Source organism: Lontra canadensis, unplaced genomic scaffold, assembly GCF_010015895.1.
Source record: "Lontra canadensis isolate GAN:19392208 unplaced genomic scaffold, GSC_riverotter_1.0 scaffold44, whole genome shotgun sequence".
In the NCBI taxonomy this organism is placed as follows: Eukaryota; Metazoa; Chordata; class Mammalia; order Carnivora; family Mustelidae; genus Lontra; species Lontra canadensis.
Window position 1 is genome coordinate 15,424,849 of NW_022631038.1, and position 14,488 is coordinate 15,439,336.

At 36.1% G+C, this 14,488-nt stretch overlaps 1 protein-coding gene across 1 annotated transcript in view; it reads right to left on the reverse strand.

The window, feature by feature from the left end:
* LOC116876185 (glutamate decarboxylase 1-like) overlaps positions 1–14,488 on the reverse strand; it is a 47,719-nt gene that overhangs the window by 19,267 nt on the left and 13,964 nt on the right. The window contains 6 exon segments of the mRNA XM_032872173.1: positions 1,432–1,547; positions 2,113–2,225; positions 4,892–4,982; positions 7,507–7,575; positions 7,578–7,598; positions 7,601–7,744. Coding sequence (XP_032728064.1) covers positions 1,432–1,547; positions 2,113–2,225; positions 4,892–4,982; positions 7,507–7,575; positions 7,578–7,598; positions 7,601–7,744 — 554 coding nt within the window.

The window sequence follows — 14,488 nt, forward strand, 5'->3', positions numbered from 1 at the left end:
CACATCTCTTCACATGCAGTGGGAGTTTGAGTATTCTAGTTCTCCATAAACATAGAATGTCATGTCACTTATAAATCTAGTAATAATATTCTCTAGAGATAAAATCCTCATATTTTCCAGACAGTTGAAACTCTTGCATTACAGATATATATACCATATATATATATATATATATATATGGTATGTGTGTGTGTGTGTGTGTGTGTGTGTGTGTGTATAATATATAATATATGCATTAGGCTTGGAGAAATCCATTGATTCTTCTGATACCTGCAATTCTTAACTTTGACTTTGACACCAATTTTGACTTCTTGCCTTCTAAATAACTATTTCTTTGTATCATTCTGCCTGGTGTAAATAATATCAGTAAGATGGAGGTATTAGCAGCTCAAGATCTAAACTTGGACCCGGTTATTTTTAGTTGCCAGGAAAAGACCAGATATATGAAAGAAAAAAAAATGCAGAAATTTAAAACCCTAACAATGCTTCATTTCCATGGAGAATGCACCAATTAAATAGGAAACGACTTTTTAAATCTACATTATGGGAATTCAGCATATTTACTCCTTCTATGCAAAAACAAAAAACAAAAAACAAAAAAACCAAAAAACAAAAACATGTCAAATGATGAAAATGACATTTGTAAGCCAACATCTTGTATTTTACAGTAAATGACATTAATCATGCAGCAGTGGTCTCCAACTTGATAATATGCCTCTATATATGTCAGTTTGAGTTTGGTCATAGATGCATATTGCAAACACAGAGACATTTCAAAGAAAACCCTGTGTTTCCAGGCACTTTTACGTGGAATTCTCAAATTGGGACAACTATTATATTTTAATGTCACAAATATTGCTGAGCTGGAAAAGAAAAATGTGACCAGATTTATTAAAAGGATGAATTGATTTTTTTAAAAAGAAGCGTTGATGTTGTGCACAAGATTGGAACACAAACAAAAGGAGACATCAGTGGATACACTATCAATATCAGAAACATTTGGCTGAGGACCTAGTCTATAAAAATAAGCCTTTCTCTTTAACTGATTCCTTTGATCCTCACTGGAAAAATAAAACATTAATCACATTTTTCTCTACATTCAATGATAAAGAGAATCATTAAGTCTTTAAAATTTTTATAGCTTGATTTTTTTTGTAAAGAGCACAATGCTTTATATTTATAATCACATTTTTGTCAGTTTCTCATATTTTGAAATTAAATTTTAATCCTGAATTATCTGTATTGCTAATCTTTAGAGCCTATATTGAATGGAAAGTGTTTTTTTTCTAATATCAATATGCAGACCCAGACACAGAGATTACTGAATCTATATATTGTTAGAGTGAAGCTAATATTCTCTGACTTCCAATTACTTTACAGTTTATCCCAGAAGACTCTTAAACGTTGGAAAAACCTAGACTTGATACTTACTTGTTCAGAAACCAATAACACGATGCATGGGAGTGCGGTCATGCCTTGTCTTTTTATCTCTGGATATTGCTTATAACGGGCTACTAACAGACCGTAGAGGTTGGCTATACTTCCACCTATGTGAGAGAAATAGTAATGTTAACCTAATTTCAAATATGAGAAATGTTTATTGAAATCATAATTTGAGAGCTTTCTGAAACTAAAATGGTGCCAAATCACCAACATTATTGTATCTTATTTTTTATTTAAAGACTTTATTTATTTATTAGAGAGAGAGAGAGCATGCACAAGTTGGGGGAGTGGCAGACAAAAGGAGAAGCAGACTCCCCACGGAGCAAGGAGCCCTTGCTCGATCCCAGAACCATGGGATCATGACCTGAGGAGAAGGCAGACCCTTAACAGACGAAGCCACCTAGGCATCCTGCACCAACATTATTTTAAAAATGTCTTTCCTTGGAAGTGTGGAGAGAAATGTCAAATACCACAATTCATAACTTTTAGATTTATGGAAATTTTGTTCATAATTTTTAACTAACACAATGATGCATGAACATTTATCTCTCAAAAATAATAGTATTTGTTGAAATATGTGAGTGTCATATTTGTCATAGTGAAAAATGTGAGTGTCTCCTAGTAGGTATTTTATTTAGTTTAGAGAAATGATTTCTTGCTTTCTCTTACCAGGTGCAAATACTCCGTCTGCTTCTGTTTCTTGCCAGCCAATAATTTCATACATTTTCTTAAGAAGAATCATTTCCATGACAGTAAATACTGGAGCTATTTCATAGGTAAACCTATATTACACACATAGATTTCTACTGTGAATCATATAAAAGGGAAAAGGATAGATAAAAATCATGTGCTAGATAAGGTTATATACCTTTTTTGGTATTCTATAGAAGACTATAAAAGAAATAGTTAAAACTTATATGCTCTCAACCCCCATTCCAGATTAAGAGTATATTAGTTCTACAAAGTTCTACAAAGACAGTATCGTGGACTCCATTGTTTTGTGTAGTGACTGGGAATTTTGATAGTAATCCCTACATACACAATACTGTTACATCCAGAAAATGCCCGGTTTTATACATATATGGCAAGTTAGAAAGAGATCCAGAGCTACAGACAATACTGTGCAGAACATGAAATAGGTAGAAAAGCCTTTTCTCAAAATCGATTGATAACGATTTTCTACCTAAATATTGTACTTTGGATGAGCACACCAAAAAAGGGCGAAATGCTATTATGTTTTCAGTAATAGCTCGAAGCAAGCAGATAGTACAAGGCAAGAACAGTATGAGATTCATGAACAAGAATTCAGAAAACATGGCAATGGGGACTCTCTGCGGAGTCACACCGTGAGATTAGAGTCCCTTCCACAAAAAGAAGGAGCTAAGATAAAAAAGAAGGCTATAAGCTTTTGTCTTTACACACCATATACAGTCAGCAATGAAGTACGTACCATGCATTCAGAAATCAAAGAGTTGGTTCAGTTATTTTCAAGGAATTCTTTTGTTTGTCCTCAAAACCCTTTTAAAGACCACTGTAACTGTTCTTCTATAGAGATACCAGTATTGGACACCATTTATGTGCGACTTGAGATGCTCTCAGCTCGCTCTGTCTCTAAAGCTTCCCGACATTATTCAGGCCCAGCCACTGCTGTGACCACTTCCACTCAGACACACTCACAACCCAACAGAGATTTGCCTCCCACCTACAAGACAGGCACTGACCTCCAGCCCAGGGATCACCTTTTGTATTCAGGCATGACAAGTCATGGAATCTTCTGGGAGTCCCAGGAATGTCCAACCATGGGGGAGTTAACATCCCACAGTGAAGTCCTTTGGCCATAAGAGACCCGGCTGAAAGTCAGTTCTTTCCCCCTTGTTCCCTACAGATGGGCTGATCTTTGAAGCAGCTGTTGACAGGAGGGCATTGTATCCCAGACGATGGAACATTCGCTTCTGTTTATACTAATGGTATAAGCAGGTCTATCATCGCCCTCAAGGAGCTCTTCTGCCCCGTCCCAACTCCCTTCGTCTTTCCTCAACCCTGTTCTTCAGGATAGCGTGGCCTGATAAAGTAGTCGGGCAAAAACTCTTGCCCAGGGGCCCCGCACAAAGACCCAGTAGGGAAACTCATTGCCTCTGAGAATTAAGACTCTTGTTCCATGAGACACCATGTAAGAAGCAAGATTTATACACTGGCATTTCAACCGGCTCGTTTTCTGCCAGCACATGCCAAGCCAGTTTCAACATCTACACACACCACCCTTCGGCTCCTATTGCCGTGCCATGGAGTAGGCATTATTTTCAGAGACTCGATAAACTTCCCAGCACTGGAGAGGGTGGTAGGACTGGAATTTGGTTCTCCTTGTTCCTACTGTCTCAGACTATGCTAAGAGATCTCCCTTCGTTAAAAAGGAGCTCTTCTTCTGTATTTTCCTCAGTAGAGAATGATTAAGTCTCCTAACAATGGAGTAAGATTTATAAATTGAGTTTTATGTCATCATTTATAGAGCAAAGAAACATATTCTCTCTGAAGATAAAGTTCTTTTAGGTAACATATTACTCTGTGCATGTTTCAAAGGCCATAATCAAGCAATGAAAATTAAAAATAGCAGTAGCTTGTGTAAGCCATTTATGTTTGCATTCCATACCTACAAAATGCTGATTACTACCATGAGCCATGCATCATTAAAACCCCAACGATAATAAACAGTTAAAATAAACCTTACTTTTTCTACATCACAAAGCAGTCTCTCCTCATAAACATTTAGTTCTTGGTTTTAAAGTTTAAATTCCTACCAGCTCTCTCTTTTGATTGCTAGTTAAATTATATTAACATTTGACACAGTCTGTTCCTTTCAATTTCATACCCAATCATTTTCCTGTCCTTTTAACCTTGAAAAATATTGCCCTAAAATTAACTTTGCTTCAAAACACTGTGGCAGTAGATCTAATTTATATAGGACCAACAGGTTTGCTGTGGCAAAGGTCAAATTTTTAAAGAATCACACTGGAGTTGGATTTTGATTTCCTTTAGAAGTTTACTTTCTTCACCTTTGATCAGATTCAGGTTCTAATTTATATTCAGGTGACTTCCCATAAGCTTGTGTGTGTCTTTTAGACTGTTGTACACTGTGGGTTCTTTGCGAGGAGTGTTTAAATGATACCAACGCTAGAACCAAACTCAGAGTTGGCACACCAGTAACCCAGACTCGTCAAGTAACCTTTACTCCTTACCAAGGCATTAAGATCCTGGAAGTTTCTAGAGCCTATCCAGAGGACTGGATAAACCTTGAACAGTTTACCCAGGGAACATGGAGCAGCTTCTTTGCATTTCTCTCAGGGTATGGACTATTTGGTTTTGACATGGCAAGCATCATATCCAGCAAAAATATACAATCTACATCTTCGCTCTTATTTATGCGTGTCTCTGAGCCCAGAAGGATACTCACATGTTGGTATTGGCAGTGGCAGTCAACCATTCCCCAGTAAGTCCAACCACATCTAGGCCACTGGAGAGCTGGTTAAAATAGCGAGGATGTCCTAGACAACAGACAAAACTACAAATGAGCCACAATAAAAACGCGGGGCTAAAAAGCAGTTCAATTTCTAGTAGTTTCTCAGTGAACAGGTATTCAGGGATCCAACACACATAAACGAGTTATTTCATTCAATAACTACCGAGAGCCATCATAGGCAGCAACAGCGCTCAGCACTGGGAACACGGTAGCAAACAGGTGGACAGAGGCACTACTGTGCAGATCCCACTGACCAGTGGAAGAAAACACCCATGTGTTTCACTGCAATTGTGAAAAGCACCACAAAGGAAAAGATTGGGTCGTTGTAAGACCATAAGACCATTCCTCAGGGGCTTAAGGCCGTCAGGGGAGCAGGAGAGACAATCTTTAGAGAGGCCTTCATGGAGGAAGTGACCTTTCTGGTGTAAGAGCTAAAGTTAGCTTCCAGACAGAGAGCAGAGGAGATGCATCATGGGTAGGAGAAGCAGCTTCAAGAAGTCACTGGGTTGAGGAAGATCTCCTAAGGCTGAGAAGGAGGAAGCCATCCTGGATCTAAAATAGAAAGACCCAGGCTGGGATGCGTGAAACCACTCAGTGAGTGGGGAAGGAACCACCTAAATCAAATTAAATAAATTTTTTTTTTTTCCTCAAAAGCTGCTTCCACGTTTTTTGGACAGATATTAGAATGATATTTTGAGGATTTATATTAATAAAGAATCACCAAGCATTGTTGCCACATTGAATATTCTATAGTCAACTCCGTTTAAATTAATTTCCTCCTTAGCGTCTTTGCACTTCTTCTTGGACGACCTATCCTGAGGATGAAGTCCATCGCGGCTCTCCGCAAACCTCTTTTCCCTCTGGTCGCTTTCCCTCACCTGCAGCTCTCCTCCTCCATAGCACCTGCATCCTTTGTAACCTGTAGGTGCTCAGTAAATGTTCATTAAGGTGGAAGGAATGGAATGTCTGGCTTAGTTACCAACTGTTTCTTTCTCTTATTTACTCTTTGCTTTCTCAGATCTTTGACTTTTCCCTAGGTGCTTGATGCACGGAAATGCAAAGGCAGGGAATGAGCCCCTAGAGATTCTTCCGCATTTGCAATGCCAAAGGAGAGAAGGAAATAGAACTTGATTTACATCTGTCAGAGTGCTTTCCAATTGCCCTGCTGTTTTTCAGAACTTCTTTTGCTATTTTTATTTCTAACGAAAACTTATTTCAACTTCACATTTTCTTTATATGGTTGAACTTAGTCTTAAAACATGCCTTTTATTTCGGAATCCTATGAGGCTTTCTTTTGCCTTATTCAATCATTTTTTTTTTTTAGTTGTAAATACACTACACGTTATAGAAGTGCACAGAATAGAAAATGATAGTAATTTTTATGCATAGATGTAGAGAAATTATCTACATAGCTATCCAAGTATTTATAATAAATACATTTGGAAGGTATAACTTAAAAATGTATTTTTATAAATAGGTAGTTTTATGTGTGTATATATATATATATATATATATATACACTTTCAAAGAGTTTAAAATATAAACATAATTGAAATCATATTGAGAATATTACTTTGTGGTATTTTTCTTATAATAATTAAAATTCTGTGAGAAATTCCCCATGACTTTCCTAGGACTTCAAATGGTAATATTGTATAGTATCCTCTCAAAGGATATCCAGTTTATATAAAATAAATGTCAAAATGAGTATACTTTTTTGGGGTTTTGTTATTAAAATTAATGTAGAAATGAGCACTCTTAAATATAAGTCATTTTCCCTTGGTGGCATTGTTGATCAGTTTGCTCTGAAGGTAAAATATTTGTGATGGGTAAAGTTTCTGGGATGTCAAAAATACATTATTTTAAGTGTCTATTTGATGTCTATCAAATACAAAGCAAATCATCATATACAAATGATTTCGAGTTATTAAAATATCCATGAAATATTTCACAGATCACATAATAAGAAATAAATAATAAACCCACGGATATAGGTTGTATTTGGACCCTTTTTGTGTGTGCCTCCTTCCAAAGTTTGTGTTATTTCCAATACATTATTTAGTATACAGTTAAGACTTTTAGAAAAAGAGGGCCATACAGCCTATTCAAACAGTGTTAGCTCCTGGAAGTACCATTGCTTTAAGTGGTTAAGAATAAAGTTACAATAAAGTTAATCGGAAAACAATTTCTAAAATATAGGATGTATATATACATAATTATACATACATAATTTTCTCTATATATAGTTTATTGATGTAAAAGGATAACCAATTGAGCATCAATAATGAATTTGACCAAATGAAATAGATAAGTGAAAAGAAGTTAAGATGGTACATTTAGTTGCCCTTGGGATGAAACTCCCCAAACCTAAACTATTTCTACTTTTCTTTCTTAATTAATAAACAATTCATATGGGATAACACCAATTTGAAAGTAAACTAGACAAATGTTTTAAATAAAAACGAACAAAACTGGACCATCTTCAACATACACATAACTTAAGACTATTCAACCTGTCTCCAGCTCAAGCGCGTCAATCTGAAAATCACCTATTTTAACACCGTATTTCAAGGTATCTGTACAGTCAATAAGCAACTGCTCCAAAGATTCAGGGTGGTCAGTTCCAAGTTAAACCCATCCAACCTTCAAGAAGTTGATGAGGATGATGGAAGTCCAGTCTTTGACTCTTAACATCAAAACATTTTTTGCTGTAATGCAGAAGAATGTTTACCACTTGTAGCAAAAAACATTTTGTTAAATCTTCACCATCCTTGGATGGCAACAAATCTAGAGAGAAAAAAAGAGAGAAACAGCCAGGTCAGTGACTAGAGCACCAAAGAAAATCACCATGGGGAGAGAGGTTTGATAATTGGCAATTAAAGATACTAAAAGTCTATGTCAAATAACAAGTAACATTTGTCCAAATCTTACTTATAATCTTCATTCAAAGTCCCACTGGATAACAATTTTCACACACACACACACACACACACACACACACACACACAGCCATTTTAGATTAATGCCATTGGAGTAACTGAACCTTCTAGATCCCCTGGGTGGACCTTATTATATTGTGTTGTCAAAAAATGAGCTGGTCACTGTACGTTTAGAAGTAAATTAAAGCATCGAGGGGCACCTAGGTGGCTCAGTAGGTTAAGCAGCCGATTCTTGATTTCAGCTCTTGTCATGATCTCAGGGTTGTGAGATCGAGCCTGGTGTCGGGCTCTGTGCTGGGCGTGGAGCCTGTGTGAGATTCCTCTCTCTCTCCATCTGTCCCTCCCTGCACCTGCTCTTTCTCTCTCTCAAAAAAAAAAAAAAAAAAAAAAAAAGTCATAGCATCAAAACTTAAGGAAATTACAATTGCTTCAATTAATATGTAGATGACAAAAAAAGAATGAAACAAATAGCATTTGTTATGGACACCCATACCTGAAGCATAAGCATTTGATAAAATTAGTCATTACATTCTTAGTCTGAGCATCTTCTGTCACATTTTTCTCAGTTGATTGAAAGGTAGGACCAGATTTTTTTCTCATCTGTTCCTTATCTAAGTTAGAAAAGGAAGTGTTTTGTGATTATTAAAGCATGCTCATAATATGTATTTAGTGCTTTTATCTGTAAATAGATGCTTTCAAGAAATTTATAATCACCGAATTTTTATTTATATCCACATGTGATCTCTGGTGGGTAGGTATAAACTGAAGAGAAGCATTAATACTACCAAAATTATGTAAGGCTCTTTTATAACCATATAGAGAACAGATGATACAATTTGTGGTTGTTAATTTCATATCAGTCTTGTGTACAAAATTAGAAATTTAGTAATTAAGACCTACCATGTTTAATTATAAATAACAATGACTACTTCATGATAAGATCCTGCTGTTAACATTTAACTATATGTGATAATGTCTACCATATATTAAGAGCTCTAAGTGCTTTGCACACATTTTAATCCACACAATAATCCTACAACATAATCCCATTTTTCCCAGTATGCAGATAAAGAAACAAATTTAAAGAAGTAATAGTAATAACCCTAAATCTAAATAATTCTAAATAATTCTAAAATCTCACATGTATTGTACTATTTAATCCTCATAACACAGGGTTATGATATAGATGCTATTATTAACAAAAATAGCTTATATGATACAGTTAGGAATTATCAACAGATGTTTGAATCCAAAGACCATCTTTTAAAAATCAGTATTTAAAAACAGTAAGTCCTGTGGTCCTCTTCAATAAAAATATTAAACCAAACATTCAATTCAGCAAGTAAGTCATTCTTAAGTATCTTTTAATGTTCTGGGCATTGTGGGGAGGTTGGAATTTATAACATCAAGGTGTTTGCCTACAGCTAGGCAGAAAGAAAATATGAAGTAATCAGAAAATAGTTTCTAGCCAAATTTTGTAGTTTTGGCTTTATAATAAGCTTAGTGGTATTAAATGCTTCCAGTTCTAACAGATTTTTCTTAAAATAAAATAAGCCATTCCCTATATATTTCAGATCGCATTTTTAGACTATAGCAAAATCACTTTTAAATTGTTTTGATCAATGCTTAAGCATTTTAAAGTGTTTATGTATGACAGATAAAAATGTTCTTTTAGAGCTTTTTCTCATAGAGACTAAAAACCTGATACATGAAAAAACTGTACAAGACAGAAATTACAGAAATGTGGAATGATTTATAAAGCATACAGTGTACTTAAAAACAAATTTCCATATTACATGTTGACCCTGTAGACAGAAATATATTAGGTTAATTCTTTGTAAAATTTTTTTCTAGAGGAAAAATGCTTTTTAAAGTTTCCCTGCTATACCAAGTGAATAATAATTAATAACATAAGTTCTAAAGTAACTAAAGTTTTAGAGGCATACCTCCTTTTAAATGATTAGTGGAAACAACAATTACAAGAAAAAATGAAAATTTTAAAAATCTACACATGGAATGATATTACAAATGTTTATAGAGAAATTATGTAAAAACCAAAAGATCTCATATATTTGCCTAAGAATTATCCTCCATTATTAGTTCAACTACACATTGAATCTACAACCTAAAACTATGTTAAATTTATATTTAATAACAAAATGACCATTTTAAATATGTAAGACAAAGATTGCTAATAAGTTTTTGTCAAAATAAGTGATATATGGTTAATGTGATTAATAACCATATAAAATAAGACTTTTTTTGACAGTCTGCACTTTTTGACAAGTAATACTCAAAATCCTACTCTTTCAGTTAATAATAATTGCCATTGAATTCCCACTTTGCACAAAATTTCAACTTACTTGTCAGGCTACATCCACACTTCTTGATATCATGTTCTGTGAGAAAATCGTACCTGCTTTCAAAGACTCCCTGGAGCCAGAGTGTGCTTTTTATGTGATAGGAAAGAACCTGACCATGAAATGTGTGTTGACTGCTCTAACTTATAACATAGACTCTCTTAAAGTCCTTTTTATTGATGGCACAGAAATCTGAAGCAATTTCATTATTTGTAAAAAGGTCAGGATACAATGCTTTTATTTGTTTAGTGAATTAAACAAAAGATGATTGCAGTGTATTTGTGTTTAAACATAGCTTTTTAAAATTATGATTTCATGTCAAAAAAGGAATGGGTTTCAACTTCCCTTTATTTTTAATTTTATTTTTTCTTCCAGTGTTCCAAGATTCATTGTTTATGCACCATACCCAGTGCTCCATGAAATATGTGCCCTCCTTAATACCCACCACCAAGCTAACCCTGCTCCCCACCCACCTCCCCTCCTAAACCCTCAGTTTGTTTTTCAGAGTCCACAGTCTCTCATGTTTCATCTCCCCCTCCGATTTCTCCCAACTCACTTATCCTAAAGACATGTGAAAAAATGTTCATCATCATTAGTCATCAGGGAGAGTCAAATCAAAACCACATTGAGATGTGCACCTGGGTGGCTCACTGGGTTAAGCCTCGGCCTTCGGATCAGGTCATGATCCCAAGGTCCGGGGATCGAGCCCCACATTGGGCTCTCTGCTCAGCAGAGAGCCTGCTTCCCCCTCTTCTCCCTCTGCCTGCCTCTCTGCCTACTTGTGATCCCTGTCTGTCAAATAAATAAATAAAATCTTAAAAAAAAAAAAAACCACATTGAGATGCCACCTTGCACCAGTTAGAATGGCCAAAATTAACAAGACAGTAAATACCAAGTGTTGGAGAGGATGTGGAGAAAGGGGAACCCTCTTACACTGTTGGTGAGAATGCAAGTTGGTGCAGCCACTTTGGAAAACATTGTGAAAATTCCTTAAGAAATCAACTTCCCTTATGGACATTGGGGAGGGTATGTGGTATAGTAAGTACTGAGAAGTGTGTAAACCTGGTGATTCACAGACCTATACCCCTGGGGCTAATAATACATTATATGTTAATTAAAAATTTAAAAAAAAGAAAGCAACTTCCCTTTGACAATTACTTCTATCTGCAGAGTGAGGCATTAGGTACCTAACATTCTAGGGTAGAAATGAAAAAAATGGATGGGTATGTTAACGATACAATTCACACTCTTGTAACACGGGTATTACTTTTTGCCTTTGGTTTGAAAAACCTTTTTATTTCATTTAATTAATTAATGAATTAAAATTTTTATTTTATTTATTTATTTGAGAGAGAGAGAGAAAGAGTGCACAAGCAGAGGAGAGAGGCAGAGGAAGAGGGAGAAGCAGACACCCCGCCGAGCAGGGAGTCCAATGTGGGACTTGATCCAGGACCCTGAGATCATGACCTGAGCTGAAGGCAGCTGCTTAACCTTAACTGAGCCACCCAGGTGCCTGACAACTTTTACATTTTAAATAATCCAAAAATACATAATGGTCATCACTTCTGAGCCTCATTTCCAAGTATATATTTTCTCCAGAATTAATCAAATGTCCACTTATCCTTCGGGATTTAAAACGATTGAATAACGTGCTGGTCAACATTATTTTTCTTTATCAAACAAGTGTAAGCATGTTAATAAAAGAGCAGGAAAACACTGATGATTCACATAAGAAAATCACCTGGAATACATTATTCTCTATCCTAGGCATTTGGGTGCAATTTATAAAATGATGAAGTAACTCTTAATTTATTCTAATAATGATGGAAAAAAACACTGTGGTTTGTCAAAAGCCATTTACAACTTCCAAAGCAATTTGAGATAGTTACTGCAACTTTTTCCTCATTACGGAGTGCATTTAGAGCTTGTAACAAACAAAAATATATATATTTGATGATTTGAAAACCACTTCCCCCTTTCATTGCTTTCCAGTGGAACTGACAATGGCAGAAGTGGCATCAATGTGGGAAAATTGAAAAAATAAACTCCAAGGAGCCCATGGCCGTCTTTCCACTTCTTTCAATGATCTGCAGAGCTTCTTTGCGCTAATAGTTTGGTGACATCCATTAAAGAAGATTATCCCATTATCTTCATTCTACAAAGATGAACCCTTCTCAGCACTCCTCGACTCGCCCCCATTTCTGTCAATAAGGCCACCCACGATTGCCCACTCCTGTGAAGTCAGTCATCCCTCATATCCCAAGTTCATCCCCAAAGCTCCTCACCTGCCCCTTCCTTTCTCACACATGAAAACCACCAGCAATCTATGATCAAGACTCAAACAATCCCAATTCTGAGGAAATGGGTTTTGAGCCATAAATTACTCTCTCGCTACCACTCATTTCTTCCCTTTCCTGTCCTCGCTGTTGACAAATAGACTCTTGTCTGTAGACATGCTGAAATAGAACCCTCCCCAGCCCAAGGGGAAATTAATGCTGTGTTTGTTTCCTCTTACCCTAATTTTATACATTTGTAAACACAGATAAATGAAATTAAAACCCACAATTTGTCTCTACAAAGCAAGTGAAAGCTTTCTTATATTACACGGCATTATATAGGACTACAAAGGGGGAAAAAGAGGACAGACAATACTCTCCCTTCTGAATTGACAGTAATATCAATATTAACGCCTATAGATTTCTTTCACTGGATCCCCGGTGTATTTTGTACAGTGCTAAATATTTTTCATATGTTGAATCTTCAAAGGAGTTCTATGATTTTGGTATTATTATTATCTAGTTCTGTTTCACATGTCTCCTTACCTCACTTGAGTCATCAAAGTGGACATGATACTAATACCCGCTCATGGCTTTGTGGTATCAAGAGATAATGCCTCTTAAGGTCTTCTAACATTAATTCCTCATGTCACTCTTTTCTCTGGCAATCCTGACAGACAAAAACAAACAAAAAGTAATTTTGAGAATGCCACTTGCTCTGACCAGAAGTGTGTACTGACTTCCCAACCACTACATGGTAGAGACCTTTCCTGACATTTTCCTTCTGCTACCACTTACTACTCATTTACAGAAATTTTCTGCATCTCAAAAGTAAGTTCATTCACTTTTTCTTACTTCCCCTCATTATAGTTTGTGAAGTTTCTTCTGTTTTAAATGCCTTCCTTCTTCCTTTCTTCTAATCCAAAGGTCACATTTAACACATACTTATCAAGCATTACTTATATGCCATTCTTCTAAGCTAAATTTGTATTAACTCATTTAATTCTCTCTGAAACCTTATAAGAAACCCTGCTGTTTACTTTCTCCATTTTACAGATGAAGAAACTAAAGCACTGAGAATTCATGTTATTTGCTAAGAATTACATTGTTAATACCAGGTATTCTGGTTCTAGAACCCACTCTCTTAACCCTATCCTGAATTCTATCTTAGAAGGTCCAACTCACATCTTAGTAGCACCACAAATATTTTCTTATCTCCATCACTGAGCTGAAGTGACCTTTATTTTTCTCTGTATTATCACGCCAAATATTGGTCAATTTTTATATAGTTTATTTGGCAGTTTAATGCATTTATTAGAAGTTGTGTCTTGGGGCACCCAGCTGCCTCAGCCAGTAGAGCACGAGATTCTTAAACTCAGGGTTATGAGTTCAAACCCCACGTCGGGTGTAGAGCTTACATTAAAGAAAAACAAAAGAAGTTCTGTCTTGATGTGGAGGGGAAGTCCAAAATGTACATTAAATATTGCCCTTATGGAAGTTACAACTTAGCAGAAAAGTGAGTAAAGAACAGGAAAGTGTCGTATCTTACTAATGGGAATATATTATTAAAAATGTATTATAAATACACTTATAATAAGAATGATAGATTCTAGAAGAGATGGGACAGAGTGGTACAGGAAGGTTCCATCAAGGTGCTCTGTGAAAATTTAGCAGGAGATGAACATGGAAGACGTTTCTACAGAGGACAACATGTGCCCTTACACATGAAGGTTAAGCATCATCTAACTATGTGTTGAGGGATGAGAACATATTCAAGGAAGAATCAAACAAATGCATAAGAATTTAAAATGTCGTGGGGGCACCTGGGTGGCTCAGTGGGTTAAAGCCTCTGCCTTCGGCTCAGGTCATGATCTCAGGGTCCTGGGATCGAGCCCCACATCGGGCTCTCTGCTCGGTGGGGAGCCTGCTTCCCCCTCTCTCTCTGCCTGCCTCTCT